The sequence below is a fragment of the Penicillium concentricum genome, assembly GCF_028827145.1.
Source record: "Penicillium concentricum strain IBT 3081 chromosome Unknown utg000001l_segment0_segment0, whole genome shotgun sequence".
Lineage (NCBI taxonomy): Eukaryota > Fungi > Ascomycota > Eurotiomycetes > Eurotiales > Aspergillaceae > Penicillium > Penicillium concentricum.
The window spans coordinates 82,012-104,397 of NW_026622754.1; the positions used below are offsets into that span (position 1 = coordinate 82,012).

Sequence of the window (22,386 nt, forward strand, 5' to 3'; positions counted from 1 at the left end):
TATAAATCTTGGACTTTCTAAAAAAAAAAACGAGTTGCTTACCCAAAATCGATTTTTTCCCTTTTCAACCTTTCAACGTATAACTTTCTTCTTTGGGATACGCCAAGATTTTGACAGATGGTTTATTGTGGAAAGCCAAGCCCTGCTTGTGGGCGTTGTCGTACCCGTCGCTTGAAAGTATGAAATAATTCCAGAAAAAAGAGAGAGAACTTCACTAAAATTTCCCTAGTGCGATCAAGGATCACCATCATGTACCCAATGCATGCGGGCGCAAGTGGATTGCCCCGGATATCGAGATCCATTAGATTGGAGTTTTCGAGATCAAAGTGAGGATATAATCCGCAAGTCTCAACAGCCTACACGAAAAAAGCGCACAACCACTAGCATCTCCACTAGCGTTCAAAATAGGACTCCACTCAGAAACAGTCTGGTTTACCCAGTTCAAGAATTAGGCAAGGCTCATGTCTTCGTGAACTACATGTCCGGGGGTCCCTGCGGGGGCCACATGTCCTATTTGCTGCCTTTGATGAAAGACACTCGGAATTCGCCGGTTTTGACCACCGCGCTGACCGCAGTGGGATTAGCGGCCTTGTCGAACATTCGTCTTTCTCCCCGAATGATGTTCCAAGCTAGGAAAGAATATACGACCGCACTATCACAGACCAATGATGCCCTCAGAGACCCAGTTCTATCCAAGAGAGATGATACACTAGCAGCTGTGGTACTACTGGGCATGTTTGAGGTAAGTGTTGAGTTGCCGATTTTATTTGTATCTCGCCTAATGTGGGTTCTCTCAAGGTAATGACATGCAGCGATGATTCCTTTATAGACCGATGGATCAAGCACATGGACGGAGCCAAAAATCTAATTGAGCATCGAGGTTCAGAACAATTGACTCGACAGGAGGGTTTGGGTTTGTTCACGAACCTGCGGGCACAAATTGTATGTTTCTCACCCATTGGACTGGCTGATTGGCATTATTCTCATATCACCACCTAGAGCATTAGCCAAATATACCAAGAGAAATACAGCTCTCCAACTATGACCCAGCTCACACAAGATGCAAAGCAATACCGAGACCCAGATGACCGAATGGTCGATGAGGTCAGCCGGGTGGTCATCCAATTGACCAACTTCTGCGCAGCCCTTAAAGATGGCAGTATCACGCAGCCCAGCGAGATCATCCGTCGTACCCTGAACCTTGACGCAGACCTCATGTCGATACTCCTTACTGCGCCTCCCTCGTGGGGGTATAAAACAGTCAAAGTACCGCTGGTGGACGGGGAGCCCGTCATCCGCACCGTTTGGGGCGATAGTTACCATGTCTATCGCAATCTTTCGGTAAGCAGTGTTTGGAACAATGCTCGCGCCGCCCGACTTTTGATGCATGAAATGCTTCTCGACGCTGTGAAATTACTTGAAAATTCACCAGGGAGCAGCAGCCTCCATCAACAGCAAATTATTGCGAGTCAAAGCCGACAGATTGCGCACCAACTCGTGGATGATATCTGTGCCAGTGTGCCTTTTCATTTGGGCATGGGCATGGAGGACACCTATGATTGGCCATCTTCCAACCAAAGCGCTGCTGGTGAATCCTATCCTGTCGCGTCAGAACAGGGAAATTCACATGGCTCATTTTCAACCACACCTTTACCGTGGCCCTCAATGCCCGCATTTACATCTGCCGAGAGGAGCTCATCTTTGGAAACAGACGCAGCATACCTTGGGGCGTTCCTACCCAACACGAACACGATGAATTCAGAGACTCACTATCCCTCGCCTTTGTCTCCTAGTTTCGAGGTATCAGGGGCTGGGGGCGTCACACTGGTGTGGCCCCTGTTAATTGCTGCAAACTCTGGATTTGCATCTCCTCAGCTACGCAAATGGATAATTGGTTGTCTTGAGAAGATTGGACATTCCATGGGAATCAATCAAGCGTTAGCTACGGCGCAATTATTGCGGGATGGGATGGATTCTCGGGCCTGGATGTCACCAGACGGCACTCCCATCCATGACACCACTTAGTGAGATGTTACTTGGAATATTGAGGGTATTGCTTATTTTCTTTCGGTTTTGATATTGGATTTTTTTCTAGCCTTGAATTTATATTGTGGTAATCAACTTTATGAATATGTAAAGAGAGATGAAGACCTCCTAGCTTTCGCGGATTTACGTACAAGAGTAGAAGCCAGGGACGCGAGAGCATTGCAGTAGCATGCATCTTGCTCATGACTACAAGGCTGGTAGTATAAGCCCACAACACTGTAATAAAACACCGCTCATGAATGATAATCCGAGTCCCGTGTCCATGTTCTCTACACAAAAGCTCAAACTGGTATGAATCTGCCTCGGGCTTCTTGCCTATGGTATCCATGTATTAAAGTGAATAGTGGGATGAGAAATGAGATTGGATAGTTTTCTATTTTTGAAACCTCAAGAGTAATCTCGCCCAAGGAAATAATTTCAATGTTATGCTTTTGTACGGAAGATAAAAGAAATATAGACCAAACGCAACGATGATAATTGACAGCAATAACAAAAGAGATCTATAGCCTAACGCCTCGAACTGACACATTTTCCCTTTCTAACTCAATCAAAAGTTTTAAACATAACAACCCAATCTGACAATCTACCTTCCACAACTAACGCCGCACATGCTGTTGGTTATAGGCCTCTTGAGCCGCAGCCTGAGCATATGGAACTTCATCATATGGAGGGCGATCAGCATGTCTATGCCGACGGCCATTTTCAACATCCGCGGTTGTCCGGAAAGTCTCCTGTTGACGGGAATCGGTCATGCCAGCAACCGAGACCGACTTGGGGGTGATCAGGCCCACGATTGTGTACATCAAGACAACGACAAATTCTTCAAGTGTAGCCATCACCAGTTGAATCCTAGTATCACCGTCGACTATCGAAAATTGGTGATTGTTCCCAAAGTCACTGATCAGACTATAGAGAATTCGAATCGCGATGAAAGGCAGCGCGAGGAGCACGCAGAAAAAGATCCGGTTTTGACTCGATACCATGATGCCAATATCCCGCACTGTGATGGTCCATAGTGTGCAGGTTGCAACATAGATGGCTAGGAAGAGGATGATTGCAACACGGGTCTTGGTCTTGCCACTAGCATGGTCCGAGATATCTGAGGAGGCCTGATCGGTTCCGCCGCTAATAGCGAGGATTAGGGCAATAAGTGCGGGCAGATGCAAGAGTTGAACAACCTTGCTGCGTCTTGATGTGGCTGTGGCTCTCTTCGAATATATTTTCATCCTGGAGAAGATAGAATGGGTCAGTGTGAACTCGAATATTCACTCGTTCAACAACAGAGCTACTTACAGTCTGCCAGTAATGCCGAAAGATGCGAATACCTGCAAAAAGATGTTGCGTTTGGAGTCTGGACTTGATGGCACATGCTGCGATGTCTCGTCAAACCTATCAGCTAGTCAATTTGATAAGTTCAATTGATAAACCAATATCTCGAATATGGACTCACACTCGTTTTAATAGACCCAATGTTGATAGTAGAAGTGGAGACAGTCCGACGGACTGCAAAATCAAGGCCCATTCTTTGTCATTTGCATTGTTTGGGTTCTTCGTGCTCAGGATCTCCATAACAGCCCCACCAACTCGGATTCCTGAAAAGATGCTCAAGTAAATCCAGCCTAGCTGCTTATGAAAGCCATGGCGGAGAACCACCCAGATGGTGAGCAAAGCCGTTGGGATATAGATAATCAGCTCTGCGATGGCGACGTGCTCTGCGGTGACGACAGCCATAATTTGGTCAATGTTTGAGGGACTTGTCAAAGAATTAAGAATGTAATATCGAGGGTTAAGACTGCAGAAAGATGGTTCTTATTGTTAATTCACATAAAACGAGAAGAGGCTTTATATACTAAATTATAATCCCCCTGGGGGTCCTGGAAAACTAGGCATTCCCCACTCAGCCCTGTTCAATTCCCAAATTAGAAGCCACAATTAAGAGAAAGAAGCTATGATCAACCATGTAGCAAAGATGCAAAGATTCAAAGATGCAAATAAGCAAATCTAAGCTTCGGAGTTTCCCGAGTTTCCATGCGGAACACCACCCGCCTTTCCTGTTTGAGACTAGCGTATGCGGGTCATCGAAAGCCTTGCCCTTTCGGGAAACCTGTAAGTTGCTGGTACGAACGCCATGAGTCAATCCTTTCGATGCTGCCTGAATTCGGTAGTATTTGAGTCTTACGAATCTAAACCTGCTAAAGAAAATAATGTAAAAACGTCATAAGGCGTCGCAAGGCTGACGGTAAACTAGCAAAATGAGCCGCCTGGTTCGAGGTAAAAATCTATAAATGCACAAAGAGCCAGTAGTTGTAATATGTTAGATGTTTAGAAAGACCCCGGCTTTTTTACTTTGAGCTTTTGAGTATGTTATCTTTGATTTCTTTCATCCCAATTTGTTTGGTCTTGGGAGTTTCAGCTACCATTGACCCCGGTTATGATTGTCGCCCAGGTCAAAAGTGCTGGCCATCATCGAAAGAATGGCAACAATTCAATGCGACCATTGATGGCCATTTGCATGAGACTGTTCCAATCGCGGCCCCTTGCTATAAAAACTCTCTCCATTATGATGAAAACGCCTGCCAAGCCGTGGAGAAATACTATGGTGATAGTATCCCGAGGGGCACGCACTACGGGCAGACATACTGGTTGAATTGGGAGACCTGTGGTAATACGGGATGTGCTTTACTAGAAACCCAACCATCAGAGCTCCTCTACAGTACATGCGCGCTTGGGAGACTGTCATCATATTATGTGGATGTCCAAGATGCCTCTCATATCTCTGCTGCTCTAAGATTCGTACATGCCCACAACATTCGCATCAGCGTGAAGAACACTGGTCATGACTTTTTCGGACGATCGTCAGTTCCTAATACGCTCGCTATTTGGACCCACAATCTTGATTCCATTGCGTTCAGCTCCAACTTCACTGCATACAACTGCTCCCTGGCCAACAGTCAGAATGTCGGGGAGCTGGGAGCTGGAGTCATCGCAACCGACGCATATCATTTCTTCAGTTCGAAGGGAATGGACATCACAGGAGGGTACGAACAATCTGTTGGACTAGCCGGTGGTTTCGCCCAAGGTGGTGGCGTCGGGTCATTCACAACCACCTATGGCTTGATGGCCGACAATGCGGTTGAATTCGAGGTGGTGACTGCAGATGGAGAAGTTCGCACCATCAATCAATGCAACGAACCGGAGCTCTTCTGGGCCATGCGTGGGGGAGGAGGCGGCACTTTTGCTGTACTCACCAAGTACCGAGTTCAAGTGTACCCTTCTCTGCCCATCCATACATACACGTTCACAGCCAATTTTACCGGTGATACAAGTGATGCAACTCAGAACGTGGCTCTGCGCGAGATCCTGACGGCTCATGCGGAAAATCAGGCTGACTGGTCGGCCCAACTTGTTACCGGCCAACTTGAATACTTCCCAGAGAAAATAGCGATCTCAATGGTATTGCCCTATGGCGATGGTGGCTCAAAGTTGAGATCAGCCAGTGCCTCATTTGCCGAATTCCTGAGCAACAGAACGGATCTTTCTGTCTCTGCCAACCATTATACCTCATACCCTGACTATGCCAATTATCTCACCGTCACTGCTGCCGATGCCAAGGTCACGGAACCGTCTGGGATCTTCTCCATACTGGCATCACGCTTGATCCCCCGCACGGTTTTCAATGCTCCTGAAACCATCGATCAACTCGTGGAGGGTGTCATACAAGGCATTGCAACCGCTAGGAGTCACCTGAATCTCACTGGAACCCAAATTGTCTTGGAGACGCCAGTCTCAAATCTCGATAAGAACCAGATGTCATCTGCACATCGAGCTTGGCGTACCGCGCTCTGGCATGTCATTCACGTCGGGGAATGGGCAAATCCTTTGGAGGCTGATAAACAGGCAAGTGTCGCAGAAGCCTTTTTGCAGATCATCGAGCCTTTGAAGAGGTTGAGCCCTGGTGGTGGTGCGTATTTTAATGAAGCACATTACCTCGAGCCAGATTGGAAGCAAACGTATTTTGGATCGAACTATCCCAGGCTTTTGGAGGCTAAGAACATATATGACCCGACTCATATGTTTGATTGTTGGAAGTGTGTTGGGTGGAGAGGTGAACACGAGTAAGTTCCTCTGATCCGCTGGGATGAGAGAAACTGATGAGAGAAACTAACGCGAACGGCTGGGAAGCCCATTCTACTCCTGCTATTAGCGGCTTCGGCGCATCTTTCATTTTGAATTGAAGAAAAAGTTGGAGGTTTGGTTGTGAACTGCAACCAAAGAGTTTGGATGAAGGAGCAAGCAAGGGGGAAGATCCTCGTATATAATATTTGAAACAAGATATGTGCCTTTTCATGGCATTTCTAGAATTTTACATTTGGGATCGTGATTATACATGCAACGTATTTTCGTCTTACACTTATCGTGTAAAATCGTTCCACATGCGGGAGAATGTCTTCCACCAACCACGTACAACAGGCTGGTCTGTGACGGTTGACATTTTGCTGACGGTATCTTCACGAGTCAGGTCCGATGTATCGCCGGTTGGGTATACAAGGTGCCCATCCATACCGTTCATCACGGAAAGCGAAGAACCATGTAGTTTAGGGGATGACGCGAGACTACTGCAGACACTGCGGCTGTCCCGTTCGCCATCTATCAGATGCCCAGCAGTGTAGACGCATCCGCCGTATGAGAACCTGACCAGAGAATCTCCAGTTAAGCTGCCGATGATGAAAACTCCCGGTGCAACCTCCAGGTCCTCAATTGCTTTCGCACGGAGGGTCTGGCCGGTGACAGCTGAATCCTCTTGATTGCCCTGCCCCAACACTTCACAGCGGAGCTCGGGATCAAGGTAATTTAGCGTGCCTCGCCGGCCAGCAGCATACACCAGGCCACGCACAGGCCGAGAGAAGACAGTTCCATCTTGGCGGTGGAATGAGACCGTCGCCAGGTCGCCGTGAACTTCTACAGCTGTCACTTCAACATTAGGAAGACCTTCATAGATGTCTTCCCAATTCCGGCTTTCAAGGAATGGCGTTGAAGTCGCACGTCGGTACTTTGGCCGCTGGTCTTTAGCTGCAGCCTCGGCTGTGAGGGCAGCTCGTTTCATAAGACGGTAGACACCGGCATACTCAGGATATGCTTGCTGGTGGCAGGCCCGGAGAGGCGATGGGCGGTCATTCGGAGACCATTTGTATATGTGTAAGATCTTTTGGTTTGGGGAGGCGGAGATGATGGCATCCGCAGCGGAGAAGCCAGATCCAATGACGAGTAGTGGGACGTCAGGCAAAGGCTTGGTCTCAAGTAATGGACGTAAAACCGGCTCTGGTGTGAGGACCTCGGAAAAGATTCCACTTGCCAGGACTAGGCGCTTGCAGTGAAGGTTATGAGAACGAACATAAAACCCAGTAGCGGTGCGGGAAATTCCCTTTAGTTCTTCCCCACACCGAAACGCATCATTGATATGCACAGCCTCGGGATAGGCAGAAAAATAATCGGCAATCTCGCGCCGTGTAGGCCTTGTATATGACGGTAGATCCCTTCCCGTTGTCCTTTTGTGATGGTCGGAAAAGGAGTACCCCGGCAGGGACAGCATTGCCGCATAACTCAATGTCTGAATATCCCAGTTCGCGCCCCATGGATCCTCTGTCCATTGGCCTCCAGGCTTCGAGGGCTTTCCAAAAACAAGATGCGAGACAGCCTTCTCAGGCTGTGAGCGCCAATTAATATTTGAGATGCAGCCAGGCTCATCCACATCAACACTTGGCCGTACAAGTGTGTCTAGTAAGACGTTCACGGGAAGGGCCTGAGTCGAGTATGATAGGCGTGACGCGTCGAAGTGCGCTGTAAGAGAGTTCACATCGGCATTCAAGATCTCTGGGGCGGCTTTCAACTTGGCGTCCAATAAATGATCAGGATGTGGAGGGTCGGATGAGTAGAAAGGGATGTGTCCATGGAGGATGTATGAAAGGATCATAGCCGACGGCCCATTGCCTGGTACAATCGAGTTTCAATCAGTTGCCATTTCACAAGTACTTCGAACAGCGCGGGGTGGAATGGTGGGGCTCAGGCAGCACAAAAGTCCCGAATGGCCTTGACATGGGACAACCATGATAGACGTACCGACGATGATAGTATCAATCTCCATTGACAGCGATGGATATCAAATAAGTGATGCAGTGTGTAGCATACTGGTATAGACATGCGATGAGGTATCCAATCAAAACGGGAGATCCTTGTCACACTGCCTTCTCACCAGAGGTCGACAGCAAGGCCATAGGGACTGTAACATTCCAGGAATTCAAGAGGAAACTGAACGCCTAGACAAAATGGGGGGAGTTCGTATTCAGTCGATCAATAATCAGAAGCTGACAAACCCTAAAGCGGAGTGGCTGGTGGGGAGAAGAAGACCGGGAAAGTCGACGATTTTCCATTTGCCGAATGAATAGGAAACTGAAGCCGAGGGAGTATTTGCCGGGGAATTGTGTCCATCATTATCTCATCATATTTTTGGGTTTGAGATAGATCATATTTGAATGTTGAAGAATGCATGTAAACTGTACATGTACATTGAAATGCCCGATGTAGTTCAGATGGGAATCCCCAGAGCTCAGCCCTAAGCCCTAGTTTCCTAAAACGGATGAGGCTGCAACGCGGCCCCGGGGAACAGCTTCAACGACAGATAACTGACGATGTCATGATTTCTGTTTTCGATCCCGTTTTCTATAACTGCAATCGCGCTTGGCCTTGAAGCTTTCCATAGGGAACGCGATCATGTATCACCTGGCCAAGTCGCTATACTTAGCCGCTACGAGCAAAGAAGGTAACTGCTTTCTTCGATCGCATGACCTTCCAAAGCTGACTATCTCGAACTACAGAGTATTCTGTTATCCTGCTTGGCTTAGACAATGCAGGCAAAACAACCCTTCTCTCCCAGATCAAGGCGCTGTACCAACCCCGTTCCGATGGCGCCCCGGCACCAAACCCCGGAAAGACCGTCCCCACCGTCGGGCAGAATGTCGCAACGATATCTCTACCAGACATGAACTTGAAGATCTGGGATGTGGGAGGTCAGATATCTATGCGCGGTCTTTGGCAGAGCTACTACACTAGCTGCCACGCGATCATCTTCGTGGTCGACAGTTCCGACGTTGGTCAAGATCCCGATATCGCACGACTGGCTCGACGCGCAAGCTCCGTGGCAGGTCCAGCACGCAACGGCACACGAGGAAGCACAAGTGCAGAGGCCTTTTCAGAGCAAAACGTCGGAATCAACGCAGCCAGCAGTGAGTTTGGGCGATTAGACGAGTGCCGTCAAGTTCTCGAGTCGGTCTTACAAAGTGCCGACGTGGCTGGTGTTCCTATCCTGGTGTTAGCAAATAAGCAGGACCGCGAGGATTGCGTGGAAGTGGTTCGCATCAAGGAAGGACTTGTTCGGAAGGTATTTGAAGGAGAAACAGGAAGCGGCGTCCGCGACAGCCGTGTGCTGCCGGTCAGCGCGCTACTTGGGTCTGGTGTCCAGGCGGCGGTGGAGTGGGTACAAAGTCGTGTCAAGTGGAACAAAGAGGGTCGGCCTCCGGTCATGCGTTGATTCAAACTTGGGGCTGTCGGCTATTCTCGTACATGATGCCGAGCGCAGCATATCAAGGTGCATAATGGCGTTTGTTCATGATTACATTTTTTTGTTAATATACCAATGGAGTCTATTTGATACTCAAGTTTGTTTAACTATCAACCACTAGCCATATCATCTAGACGGGTGAAAATATCGCATGATTCTGGCTATTTTGTTTCGTCAGGTAAACATTATGTATTGGTAATATGGATGAGAATATGTAAAAATAGACCATGCGGCACAAGAGAGCGTGAAGGGGGGATTAAATGAAGCCATAAGCTGTCCGAGACAAGCAGGATAGGCGCATAACTGAGAGCCGACCAGAAAGATATTGACAGGTCGGTCTACTCTGCCGCGAGTATTGCTTTTTTTCCCCTCAGCGAACACTTCTGGTAGTCTGGTGAGATTTACTCGCCGGTGGCTTTTTCGGCCAACTTCGTGCGATGTCAATGTTGGCTCGGGGGAACCACATCTCAAGGAAGACATAGATCAAGAAGTCAATCACGACACAAAGGCAGAACAGCTTGCCTGCCCAGACACCACAGCCGTAGTAGCGTTTCAACCGGTCAATCAGCGCGAAGCTGCGGACACGATCCCCACTCGCTTCCCAGCCCTGGCCTGGATAGTAACCATAGAATTCCTCTGGGCTAATATCACCAATAACGCCTTCGTACACGCGCTCAGTGCGTGCGGCCACGTCCCGCCATGAATACATCATCTTCACCTGATCATGAAATCGGTCCGTTCGCACTTTGTTTGAGCGCAAAGCCGTGATTGCCTTGCCGGTTGCTAACACAATATCGTCTTCTTCCGGTTTGGCGAACGTTGTCATATGCTGGGGTAAAACTTCTGGGATGCCTCCAACACGAGTACAGACCACGTAAAGACCACAACTAGCAGCTTCAACAATGACTGTCCCGAATGCTTCTGTAAGACTAGGATGGAGATAAATGTCACCTCGTACCATCACATCTCGGACTTCCTCGTGTCTGACCGAACCTAGAAGCTCGACTTTATCCTGAAGCACGTTGCGTTCCAGCATTTGCTCGAGGTCGATTGCTTTGGGCCCTGATCCTGCAATGATGAAGCGAGTATTGGGATTGGAGGCAAGAATCCGCGGAATTGAGGCGATGAGAAGATCGGTGCCCTTATTGTAAAAAAGTCGGGAGATGACCACGATTGTAATCGGGTCATCGGGCCCGATTTGTCTGGGGGACATTGGAGTATCGGCGGGGGATGTCAGGCCCTGATCAGGCGCACGAGTAGTTTGAGACAGAGGACAGAAATTCTCTGCTACCACAGCGTTTGGAATGACTGACACCATTAAGGGATCCAACGAAGCCCGAAGTACTGTGTTTTCCTTGCTGCAACTTGTTAGTTGAGTCGTGCAGTACGGCCGCGGGAAACCTACCAAGTGTGACTAACGCAAATCGCATGATCAACATCACTCAAGGTAAATTTGAGCAATTTGTTGGTCAGAATTGATGCTGCGTCAGCGAATCCGAAGAGGGAATGGTCTGTGAAGACAGTCCGCAGTCCCATACTACGCGCATGAAGAATGGCCTCTCCACAGAAGCTACTCAAACTGGCATGGCCATGAACTATCTCAATCTCCTCGCGGATGACGATATTGCGGAATATGGGGAAGAAAGAGAAGACAGTAGGGAATGTCGTTTCGCGGTAGACAACGAAGAAGGGAACGTGGTAGATCTTCAGACCGTTGGTGAGGTAGCGGACTCCGGTGCGTCCTTTATACGCGTGGGTAATAATAATGACTTTGTGACCTCGATCGATGAGTTTCTGGGAAGCAATTAGAAAGAGCGCAGGTCGAACGACAAGCTAGCGTGCTTACGGAGGACAATTGGTATATGTGACTCTCAACTCCACCTAGACAAGTCAGCAAATGTGTACTGTAAGCTGCAGGGGAAATAACTAAACATACCTGACTGGGGAAAAAAGAAGTCACTGACCATTCTATAACCCGAGCGATGTTAGCAAGTAATCACCATCAATAGAACACAAATACTGACGCGATGTTATACGGCATCGTGGCTGTTGTTCTCGGGGCGAGAGCTCCGAGGTTTCAAGTTTGCTCTTGTCAAATTTCTTTCCATGGCGAACAGATCTGCTGCTCAAAACACCAGTCCATTCAAGTCAACAGGAGACCTGGAGACATCTGTGGAAGCTGGCCCGATAAGCAGGGCGGTGATTGGGGCGGTAATGCTATTATGTCTTCTGCCGGCATAAAAGATTCGAGAAAAGGAATTTGATCCCCACGAAGCCATCCAACGCCAACTTCGACATTGGTGGAATTACATGAGAATGGTGGGCAAAAATCCAGGACTTGAGTCCTCTAAGAAGGTTGATGTGACCCACAAATCCACTCAGTCTCACAAGCGCAAGAGAGATCCCCATGGCTCTCAACCTGCTGCGACTACTCCCACGCCAACGAAGAAGCACAAGAAACGCGAAAGCTTGCCGATCGCAGAGGTCACAGATGATGGCAGCATCAAGAAGCGCAAGCACCTCAAGGATGCGCCTCAGGGATCGAATTCCCCGGAGACGTCCCGGAAAGAAAGTACTCTCTCGTCAGCCCGCAGAAAAGCGACTGTTGCAGACTCGCGCAACGGCGTCAGCGAAACGGAAGACAAATCAAAAAAGAGCAAGCGAAAGAGCTCTGGAACGGGCGACACATTGGATGATGCGGCTGCATCTGTGATTACAGGAAACGACGATGAAGAAGTTGAAGCGCCGGAAGTCGAACAACGCAAATCGAAGAACAAGCATTCGGGAATTATGTCAAAGTTTGAGCGCACCAAAACCGTCTCTAGCGCCAAAGCCAAAAAAGTTGAACCCGAAGCCGTCGAAGATGAGACACCTGCTGTCGAAGCTGTCTACGCACAGGGTCTTGAACGGCTACCTCAGCCAGAAAACCCGCCCGAGGCAGAGCAAATCCCAACATATTCATCTCTACCCCCTGGCTTGCCAATCCGTTGCGCAAATCTGCCCAGGACACAAAGAAATTCTCCGAGCTCGGAATCAAGCCAGACCTTCTCAAAATTCTCGAACAACAGAACTACAAGGAAGCGTTTGCTGTGCAGTCTACTGTCATTCCCCTCCTTTTGAAGGGAGAGCAAAACCACCCGGGAGATCTGTGTATCTCTGCGGCGACTGGATCCGGAAAAACACTTTCCTATGTTCTCCCCCTTGTTACCGCTCTGCCCCCGAGACCTGCCTCCAGACTTAGAGGATTGATTGTGGTTCCTACAAGAGAGCTGGTAAAACAAGCTCGCGAATCCTGTGAGCTATGTGCTTCTGGGTCCAAACTTCATATCGGAAGCGCAGTCGGTAATGTGGCTATCAAAGATGAGCAAAAACTCTTGATGCGCGTGGACCAGGTTTACAACCCGGCTATTCAACAGCAGCAGCGTGACGGATTGAAAGGAAACGACTGGATGAACTTGAGCCTGGAAGATTGTGTCAGTGAGGCAATTGACTCTAGTGGGTCTCTTCCTGGTCACATTCACCGATCCGAGCCAAATGTCGACATCCTTATCTGTACCCCTGGTCGTCTCGTTGACCACATTCGCTACACCAAGGGATTCACCCTCAAGTATCTCGAATGGCTTGTGATTGATGAAGCAGATCGTCTCTTGAACGAAAGTTTCCAGGAGTGGGTTGATGTCGTCATGAACTCGCTGAACAGTCGACAGGCCCCTGAAACCTTTGGCCCTGGTGGAAAGCTGTTGTCTGAACTTGGACTTTCGATTGACGCCAAGCCTCCTCGAAAGGTTATTCTGAGTGCAACAATGACCCGCGACATTTCTAAACTCAACTCGCTGCGCCTCGCCAACCCCAAGATGGTTATCATTGGGTCTGAGGATGCTGCCGACGAAGAAGACCCATCTGCTATTCATCCAGATGCTCACTTTGCCCTACCCCCAACTCTGTCTGAGCACGTTATTCAAGTTGGCGATGGATCTCTCAAGCCGCTTTATTTGTTGCGTCTTCTTCTTTCTCACATTGAGATTAGTGGTGACCGAGCTCCAAGCGTGTCTGATTCATCTGACTCTGACAGCTCTAGTTCAGATGATGACACTAGCAGCGATGACGATACCAGCTCCGATGATGATACTAGCTCTGATGAATCATCTGATGATGACACTTCATCTTCTGGGTCAGATTCGGAGTCAGATTCGGAGTCAGATTCAGATTCAGACTCGGACTCTGATTCTTCCGATTCTTCGGACTCATCTGACTCGGAATCCGATGCTATGGAAGTCGTTCCCTCGCCCTCGCGTAAGACTGTTCTGATTTTCACCAAGTCATCCGAGTCTGCCTCTCGACTTGCACGTCTCATTTCGCTTCTGCATCCCGCATTGGCCAAGCGCGTGGGAACTATCATTAAATCCAACAAATCCTCTGCATCTAGGAAGACATTGACGGCTTACCGACAAGGTCGCATCTCAGTGATTGTGGCTACTGATCGTGCCTCTCGTGGTCTTGATCTAGAATCTTTGACTCATGTCATCAACTACGATATCCCGACCAGCATCACTACCTACGTTCACCGAGTCGGACGTACCGCTCGTGCTGGCCGCGCAGGCTCTGCGTGGTCCCTAGTTGCTCACCGTGAGGGCCGCTGGTTTGCCAACGAGATCGCAGCCAGCGTGGACGGCCGGATCACCCGTACTTCGAACCTTGAGCGTGTCCAGATCAAGGCCGACGCATTGGACTCACTCAAGCCCAAATATGCCAAGGCTTTGGACAAGCTTGAGCAAGAGGTCAAGCGTGGCTAGTCTGACTTGATATTTGCGATTTATTGTATTTTATGAGTGGTTACGTGTTCTGCATTCATAGCGGTATTCTTGTATCATAATCTGTTCACAAGACTTGGAAGTCTCATGTTTTTGCGTACTCTCATTAGTTACATGGCTTCTCCCCAAAGGCCAAAGACGTACATCGGCAAAACTTCGGATATATTGTCTATTACCCGGTCATGCGGGGGTTGAACTTCGTATGAGAACTGCATTAATATGGGCCTTCATTTTAGGCTAAACTTGAGCAAATCCTATCGTTTCTTCAGCGGATGGCTTGAATAGCTTGAATAGCTTGTTTTGCCCAGACGTTAATTCTGACTTCAGGTGTCGGACTTCTTTAGGTACCAGCCCTTTTCATGAAACATGGCCGCCTTGATCCTAGTGCGTGCTGAAGCTATTGCAAGGCCGAAAAGAAGTTCGAGGAAAGCAAAACGGTTAATTTTTCTACCGTGGTATAGAGGTACCCATGCACCTCGCCCCTTGACCCCCTTGACAGCCAACGAAGGACATGATCGACATGCATCGGCAACCGGAAAGAAGATCAGGCTAAATTGTTCACTCCAAATGTCTCTCAATTTCAAAACCCCGCGTGAAATCCCTTGGGATCGACTATGAAACTTCCAAACTGGACCCAAATGTGTGGAGGCACCTCTTCATACCCCAGACTATAAGTTGATCCCCACATCATGGGCAAAGATGTATGAGTATTCATTCTCAAAGACAGACTTCTGCAATGCCTGTCACTTCACTACTCGCCTTGCTGGTTGCCTTTGCACCGATCGCGTTGTCCCAGGACAATACCAGCTATGTGGACTATAATATCAAGTCACAACCGGATCTTTACCCCGAAACCATGGCAAGGGTCGATTTCTCTTTCCCAGACTGCTCCAATGGCCCACTCAGCAAGACGATTGTCTGTAGCATCACCGCAAAGCCCCATGAAAGAGCCGCTGCCCTCATTTCCATGTTCACCTTTGAAGAGCTCGTAAACAGTACTGGAAACGTCATTCCCGCAATTCCTCGGCTGGGACTCCCACCTTACCAGGTTTGGAGCGAAGCTCTTCATGGCTTGGATCGAGCCAATCTTACCGAATCCGGGGACTACAGCTGGGCTACCTCGTTCCCATCGCCCATCCTTACCATGGCTGCCCTGAACCGCACCTTGATCAACCAAATCGGTGGAATCATATCAACACAAGGCAGAGCATTCAACAATGGGGGTCGATATGGGCTCGACGTGTATGCACCCAACATCAATTCGTTCCGCCACCCAGTGTGGGGCCGTGGACAGGAAACTCCAGGCGAGGATATCCAACTCTGCTCAGTTTACGGGTTTGAATACATAACAGGCGTTCAGGGTGGGTTGGACCCAAAGAACCTGAAACTAGCTGCGACAGCTAAGCATTACGCTGGTTATGACCTCGAGAATTGGGGCGACCATTCACGACTGGGGAATGATATGAACATCAGCTCATTCGATCTCGCTAGCTATTACACTCCTCAATTTGTCACAGCAGTGAGAGATGCGAGAGTTCATAGCGTAATGTCATCATATAACGCAGTTAATGGCGTTCCGTCATCGGCCAATTCTTTCTTGCTCCAGACTCTGCTTCGTGACACCTGGGACTTTGTCGAGGATGGCTATGTTTCTTCTGATTGCGATTCTGTCTACAATGTCTTCAACCCCCACGGATATGCCTCCAGTGCCTCGCTTGCTGCGGCGAAAAGTATACAGGCAGGGACAGATATCGACTGTGGGGCGACATATCAACTCTATCTGAATGAGTCGCTCTCTCAGGGCGAGATCTCCCGCAGTGAAATTGAACGTGCTGTCACTCGTTTCTATTCCAACCTTGTCAGTCTGGGTTATTTTGATGGTAACAACAGCAAATACCGAGATCTTGATTGGTCTGATGTCGTTACCACCGATGCATGGAACATCTCATACGAGGCTGCCGTAGAAGGAATTGTCCTTCTCAAGAACGATGGTACTCTGCCATTGTCCAAGCACACCCGCAGCGTTGCATTGATTGGACCATGGGCAAATGTAACAACTGCATTGCAGGGAAATTACTATGGCGCAGCGCCCTATCTCACCGGCCCGCTCGCTGCCCTGCATGCCTCCAACCTTGATGTCAACTATGCTTTTGGCACCAATATCTCCTCAGAATCGACTGATGGGTTTGAAGCTGCTCTATCGGCTGCAAAGAATTCTGACGTGGTCATCTTCGCCGGGGGAATTGACAACACCGTCGAGGCAGAGGGAGTGGATCGCGCAAACATCACCTGGCCTGGTAATCAGCTTCAGCTGATCGAGCAGCTAAGTGAGCTTGGCAAGCCATTAGTTGTTCTACAGATGGGTGGTGGCCAAGTGGATTCTTCGTCGCTCAAGTCCAATAAAAACGTAAACTCTCTGGTTTGGGGTGGCTACCCCGGACAATCTGGGGGTCCTGCAATTCTGGACATCCTCACCGGAAAGCGGGCACCCGCAGGTCGTCTGACAGTCACTCAATATCCTGCCGAGTACGCTCTTCAATTCCCTGCTACCGACATGAGCTTGCGCCCCAAGGGCAGTAACCCTGGACAGACTTACATGTGGTATACAGGCAAGCCAGTTTATGAATTTGGCCATGGGCTATTCTACACAACATTCAAGGCCTCACTCGCTCATCCCCATGGAATCAACAATGGAGCTTCCTTCGACATTGCGAAGCTTCTCTCGCGCTCAGATGCCGGACACAACGTGGTCGAACAAGTCCCATTTATGAACTACACCGTCGCAATTAAGAACACCGGTACTGTCACTTCTGACTATACCGCTATGGCCTTTCTCAACACAAAGGCTGGACCAAGCCCGCATCCCAACAAGTGGCTGGTTGGCTTTGATCGCCTCGGTGGAATTGAGCCCCATGCCACTCAGACGATGGCAATTCCAATCTCACTGGATAATGTTGCTCGCACTGATGAGAATGGTAACCGCATTGTATATCCCGGCAAATATGAACTTGCATTAAACAATGAGCGTTCGGCCGTGCTGTCATTCACTTTGACCGGTGCTGCAGCCACTATTGCTACTTGGCCAAAGGAGGAGCAACTTGTTCTTCATTCGTGAATTGTGTCTCCCACCAGTGTATATTGTAGTCGAATACAATATATGGATAAATACATCTCAATGTTTTGATGAATAGTAGCAACATGAAAAAAGCTCGATCAAGAGATCATCTTATATACAGCCCTCACAATAAGAGAAATAAGAATAAAGGTTACCACAGCCGCACCAGTCTTATGACCATTATCGATATGCATGGTTGGTAGGTCTTGTTAGTTATTCGATTTCCGATGTAATATTGTTCAAGGGGGATGTGTGAGAAATGTTAGGTTTGATATGTTAGACTTCGTATATCTCTCCTACACCGAACCCTAATTTCTGGGCGATTCGGTGCTTAATGAGGTACAGCTGTCTAGCATTCAGATTTTGGATTCATTGGCTATTAGACGTACTCCACAAGGCACTTCTTGCATTAGTTAGCGTGTGTTGAGAAATATAACTAACTAGTTAGAGAGCCAAGTAACTAACTATACCGTTGGTTGTCAGGTAGAACAAGAAACAGTGCAAAATCGAAAGTCAATTGGGGGCGATGAAGACCATAAAGACCATATTATAACCTGTGTCTTTCGATCATATGGCATATTTGGAACATGTGCTGGGTAGTGACAGGATGAAGAAAGTGAAAGAGCAAATGGATATTCTTGCCTGCAAATTCAGGCAAAGTCGGGATAATTCAGGCATCAATGCTGACCTCAGGATGGAGTGATATCATTGGCCATTCCCTTCGATCTCCCGATAACCAGAGAAACCCCGCGGCGAAGCGCCGTTTTTTTTATTTTGCGCGTTTCCATGTTCATGTCTTGTTAGGGATTATGAAAGAGAGCTCACCCAATGCTCAGCCCGTACCGGGTCCTCCCTTCCCTAGCAACTTGTTTGCTCCGTTGAGGGGGCCTTTAGCTGGAGGTCGCCAGATCACCCGAAACCGCGCGAGCTACAGCTGTCACACGTGTCGGCGTCGGAAGGTCAAATGCGACAAGGTAGATTGATCCGATTGCCAATACCAATCCCCGTGTTTCAAGCTAACATATATCCTTCTAGATACATCCGATATGTGGGAACTGCGTGAAGAACAACACCAAGTGTATATACGATGTGTCATTCCACAAAGATGACGATGGGCGCGATGGCTCCCCCCAAAATGTACATGGCGTCAAACGAAGGAGAGAGATGCCCCGGACATTGGAGGAGGATGTCGACGAGCTCCAGTCAATTTACGGACACTTGAGGCGGGCAGAGTCGACAGGTGAAAAGCCCGACCCAAGTGCCATTGAATCACGACTCGACAAGCTTATGTCAATGATTGAGCGCCTTGGAGGGAGCGATCAAACCCTCGAAGATCTGGGGATGCAGACAACGGCTGCAGATGCGAAAGTGGAACCAACCCAGTCAGATGACCCACGACCGAGCAATGATCTGAACGGAAAAAAAGCACCGTTGAGATCTAGCAGCCCACGCCGCATTGCTGCAGAGTTGAGCAATGATGAGTTTCCAATCCCATCTGGTCAGGCTACCGATCTAGTAGACCCAGTTGGCAGTCTGAACTTGGGCCATTTGAGCCTAGAGGACGGTGGAAGGTCAAGGTTGGTCAAAATTACTTCATTCGAAATTTGAAGATAAAATGTTCTAACTATAAATAGATATGTTGGCACCACATATTGGGCTTATATCTCTGGCGAAGTATGTCGTTCACTGGATTTCCCCATTGTCAGACAACTTTGGCTAACTCGCATCTAGATCAATGAGCTCAATCAATTGCTGAGAGACCAGCATAACTCCCATCATCAGTCTGCTACTGAAAAGAAGAATGAAGACATAACAGATTCGCATGCCGATGGTCGACAGTCATGGAGAGAATCCACAGGCAGCTCGACACCTTCAATCACCCCTAGGTCTTGTTCCTTCCAACAATCTATAATCTTCCCTTCGGGTGACTCTCCCTCGGTCAGTGAAAAAGTGGTTGATCCAGAAATGCTTGATCACATTCCGACGAGACGGCAAAGCCATATTCTTTACAAAGGATACATTTCCGGCGTACACGCCATCAGTCCTATCATTCACCCTCCAACTATACTCAAACTCTACAATTCCTTCTGGGATTGGTATGACTACAGTAGTTATTCTGGAGAGCCGTGCCCAAATCCATCATTCATTCCATTACTGTACGCGATATGGTATGGTGGCTCGGTGACGATTTCGATGCGAGCAATCAAAGCTGAATTCAATGTGTCGTCGCGGTCAGCCCTTTCGACAATATATACTGAAGAAGTTACGAGATGGCTTACGAATATCAAATTCCCGCGTAGCCCTTCACTTTCAGGCCTCGCTGCTTATCTCATCGTGCAGACAATTGTCACAAAGGAGGAAGAGCCTTTAACGAGCAGTCTCTTTGTTAGCCTCGCGATGAGGGTTGCACAGACCATGGGCCTCCATCGGGATCCAGCTAAGTTTGGTATAGAGCCATGTGAAGCTGAGTACCGGCGCCGGTTATGGTGGCATATTATGCATATGGACTGTGTCGTTGCGATGTCGAGCGGTCTGCCTCCACTTGTTGGTGACGAGAATTACTGGGATGTGTGCGAGATAAGCGAAATGAAAGATACGATGCTGGGTACCCCTGCTGCACAGTCCTATATGAAACTGGTTGCTTCACAGGAGCGGCTACCTGATAATCCAGATGATCCCACTATTTGTGGTGGACCATCAATGGTCAACGTCTATTACCTGACTGCAAGAGGCAAATATACCATGGCTCGTAGGTACCCTTTTTCATTTCAAAATCCACTCACTAATTTTTACCAGGCGCTATTCGCCAAATATTGAAAATCCAGCTAGGAACAAAGCCGCTCACTAGGCAGGACATGGAGGAGCTCCGGTCCATACTCCTTGACTTGCAGCTGAAACTGAATTCTATCGTCAACAGGATTCCAGAGGGAAAGGATGTTGATGACCTGTCGACGCCAGGTCGAGCTTTTTCCATGTCCAAGTCCCCAACCGATAGTCGCTCTTCCGACACTGAGCTTCCAGGCGAAGGTCCCACCGGATGTCCAGAACAGTATCACTCAGCAGTTCTTGTTTGCTTCCATAAGTGGGCCAGGATCATTCTTTCTTTGTATATTGACAAGGTGCGCTTTCTCTATACACTGGTTTCGTACCCCCAACTGACCTTCTAGGCCTTCTGCGTGGCCTATCAGCCTTTTCTAAAGAACGCTCGCAGCCGGATTTGGCCAGCGGCACGCCAGAGGTTTGCACACACCATCGGCAAATGAGTCTATGCGCTAATATTGATAGTGCACTTCGCCATTGCCATGGTTTCATGGAAAAATTCATACAACTTGCAACGGATCCTGACTTCCAGCCATTTCATTGGAGCTGGCCTGGGTAAGCTTTTCCGCTAGTATGGTGGCCAAGAACCATGGGCGACTGATATTTCTTTTTTAGCAATCATCAGCCAATGCATGCTACTATGTATGACTCCATCATCGGGTGTTGGTAACCACGCTAATGAGATATAGGATCATGCTTATTGACTTATATGAGCGACCTTACAGCCCGGAAGCATCTAGGTCCCGCGCGTTCATCGACAGCATACTGGCGCTTTCTGGTCCAGATGGAGGTGTCGTAGGTGGTGAAGACGGTGTCTCAACACAGCGGCCATTGAAGGATGGTGGCCGTGAAGCCTGGGATATGATCCGCCGCCTTCGCCAGAAGGCTTGGCAAAAGGCTGGCCTCAATCCTCAAATACTCTGGACCGAGCAAGACCAGATCCAGGCTGGGGTCGCTTCGCCAGTTGACCTTGGGGATTGTGACTCTCCTTGCTCAGGTCCTTCTCACGCTGGGTCTCCAGGTTCCGCATCCGCCGGCCATCCCTCGGCGCACAACCTCAACCCCAACGATTTCGTCAAAACATTCCACAACATCACCAGCTCCCATACGTTCTCAAATCTTGTTACCCCTGATGCCACTACGATTCCCCTACGATACCAACACCAACCCCAGGATAGATCCTTACCCCCAGTCTCACATTCCCAATTCCATTCTAACCCCACCGATAATCCCATACCTCCCCGTATTGGCGCCTCCTCGCCCAATACGGACTCCTTGTTTGGTGCACCACCGACACAGTCTCCCGCATTAACCACTCCTGCCCCACGTGTTCAGCATTTAGATCCCGATACTTCTACTGCTGGTAGCATGCCCTTCGTGGATCCTGCGTCTCCTAATGTTTTACCCATGGTAATTCCTACACCGCCATCGATGGTTGACCCCAACCTCAACTTCGACTGGGACCAGTGGGATGCTGTGTTCGGGCAACATCTGCCTGTCGCAGATGATCTGATGGAATTGGATCCTGTTTCCGGTCTTGATTTCACCCATGTTGGAGCTGCCTTAACATTTAATGGCACCAGTCCCGAAATTCCTACTTCATATGGCAATGATCTTCCACTTCCAGGCTCCTCCCCAGAAGGGAATTTCTCGTCATGGAATGGGGACAATGGAGCTGATTGGCCGGGATATTCTTAGTATGGATACATAGTGTAGAGATACGATTATGGGCGATCTGCCCATCTGCAAATATATACATCCACATACTTATTGGGTTTGCTTTATTCATTTCGTGGCAGAATCTCTTTTTGGAGAAGGACAAGAGGGGAACGGTAATGAACTCCCACACGTCAAAGGTGTTACTGATAACTACTGGAAAAATAGTGCAAATAGACTACATAGCACAAGCCATAAAATAAAACATGGCAGATGATTTCATGAAGCGTAACTCTTGACGATCCAGTGGATCACTAACTCGG

At 48.7% G+C, this 22,386-nt stretch overlaps 9 protein-coding genes across 9 annotated transcripts; 6 read left to right on the forward strand and 3 right to left on the reverse strand.

Moving 5' to 3' along the window:
* Positions 1 to 117: 117 nt before the first annotated feature.
* N7517_000037 (Zn(II)2Cys6 transcription factor) lies at positions 118 to 2,025 on the forward strand (the record flags this gene model as incomplete). The annotated part of the gene is made up of 4 exons (XM_056717767.1): positions 118 to 177; positions 230 to 742; positions 799 to 942; positions 1,000 to 2,025. The coding sequence occupies 4 exons, from the start codon at positions 118 to 120 to the stop codon at positions 2,023 to 2,025; spliced, it is 1,743 nt and encodes a 580-aa protein (XP_056581902.1).
* A 617-nt stretch (positions 2,026 to 2,642) lies between these two features.
* On the reverse strand, positions 2,643 to 3,777 carry N7517_000038 (uncharacterized protein; the record flags this gene model as incomplete). Its single annotated transcript, XM_056717768.1, has 3 exons — positions 2,643 to 3,273; positions 3,340 to 3,435; positions 3,497 to 3,777. 3 exons carry the CDS (start codon positions 3,775 to 3,777, stop codon positions 2,643 to 2,645), a joined length of 1,008 nt encoding a protein of 335 aa, XP_056581903.1.
* A 630-nt stretch (positions 3,778 to 4,407) lies between these two features.
* Positions 4,408 to 6,165, forward strand: N7517_000039 (FAD-binding oxidoreductase; the record flags this gene model as incomplete). The annotated part of the gene is made up of 1 exon (XM_056717769.1): positions 4,408 to 6,165. The coding sequence occupies one exon, from the start codon at positions 4,408 to 4,410 to the stop codon at positions 6,163 to 6,165; it is 1,758 nt and encodes a 585-aa protein (XP_056581904.1).
* A 292-nt stretch (positions 6,166 to 6,457) lies between these two features.
* N7517_000040 (uncharacterized protein) lies at positions 6,458 to 8,188 on the reverse strand (the record flags this gene model as incomplete). Its single annotated transcript, XM_056717770.1, has 2 exons — positions 6,458 to 8,034; positions 8,164 to 8,188. 2 exons carry the CDS (start codon positions 8,186 to 8,188, stop codon positions 6,458 to 6,460), a joined length of 1,602 nt encoding a protein of 533 aa, XP_056581905.1.
* A 626-nt stretch (positions 8,189 to 8,814) lies between these two features.
* Positions 8,815 to 9,631, forward strand: N7517_000041 (ADP-ribosylation factor family protein; the record flags this gene model as incomplete). The annotated part of the gene is made up of 2 exons (XM_056717771.1): positions 8,815 to 8,863; positions 8,919 to 9,631. The coding sequence occupies 2 exons, from the start codon at positions 8,815 to 8,817 to the stop codon at positions 9,629 to 9,631; spliced, it is 762 nt and encodes a 253-aa protein (XP_056581906.1).
* Positions 9,632 to 10,031: 400 nt separating this feature from the next.
* On the reverse strand, positions 10,032 to 11,702 carry N7517_000042 (phosphatidylinositol N-acetylglucosaminyltransferase subunit A/GPI3; the record flags this gene model as incomplete). Its single annotated transcript, XM_056717772.1, has 5 exons — positions 10,032 to 11,019; positions 11,067 to 11,455; positions 11,508 to 11,542; positions 11,598 to 11,629; positions 11,686 to 11,702. The coding sequence occupies 5 exons, from the start codon at positions 11,700 to 11,702 to the stop codon at positions 10,032 to 10,034; spliced, it is 1,461 nt and encodes a 486-aa protein (XP_056581907.1).
* A 275-nt stretch (positions 11,703 to 11,977) lies between these two features.
* On the forward strand, positions 11,978 to 14,454 carry N7517_000043 (putative ATP-dependent RNA helicase DBP6; the record flags this gene model as incomplete). Its single annotated transcript, XM_056717773.1, has 2 exons — positions 11,978 to 12,647; positions 12,704 to 14,454. 2 exons carry the CDS (start codon positions 11,978 to 11,980, stop codon positions 14,452 to 14,454), a joined length of 2,421 nt encoding a protein of 806 aa, XP_056581908.1.
* Positions 14,455 to 15,208: 754 nt separating this feature from the next.
* On the forward strand, positions 15,209 to 17,587 carry xlnD (beta-xylosidase XylA; the record flags this gene model as incomplete). Its single annotated transcript, XM_056717774.1, has 1 exon — positions 15,209 to 17,587. One exon carries the CDS (start codon positions 15,209 to 15,211, stop codon positions 17,585 to 17,587), a length of 2,379 nt encoding a protein of 792 aa, XP_056581909.1.
* Positions 17,588 to 18,396: 809 nt separating this feature from the next.
* N7517_000045 (putative C6 transcription factor) lies at positions 18,397 to 22,105 on the forward strand (the record flags this gene model as incomplete). The annotated part of the gene is made up of 9 exons (XM_056717775.1): positions 18,397 to 18,561; positions 18,623 to 19,164; positions 19,222 to 19,261; positions 19,319 to 20,336; positions 20,384 to 20,706; positions 20,755 to 20,825; positions 20,873 to 20,962; positions 21,023 to 21,049; positions 21,097 to 22,105. 9 exons carry the CDS (start codon positions 18,397 to 18,399, stop codon positions 22,103 to 22,105), a joined length of 3,285 nt encoding a protein of 1,094 aa, XP_056581910.1.
* Positions 22,106 to 22,386: the final 281 nt, after the last annotated feature.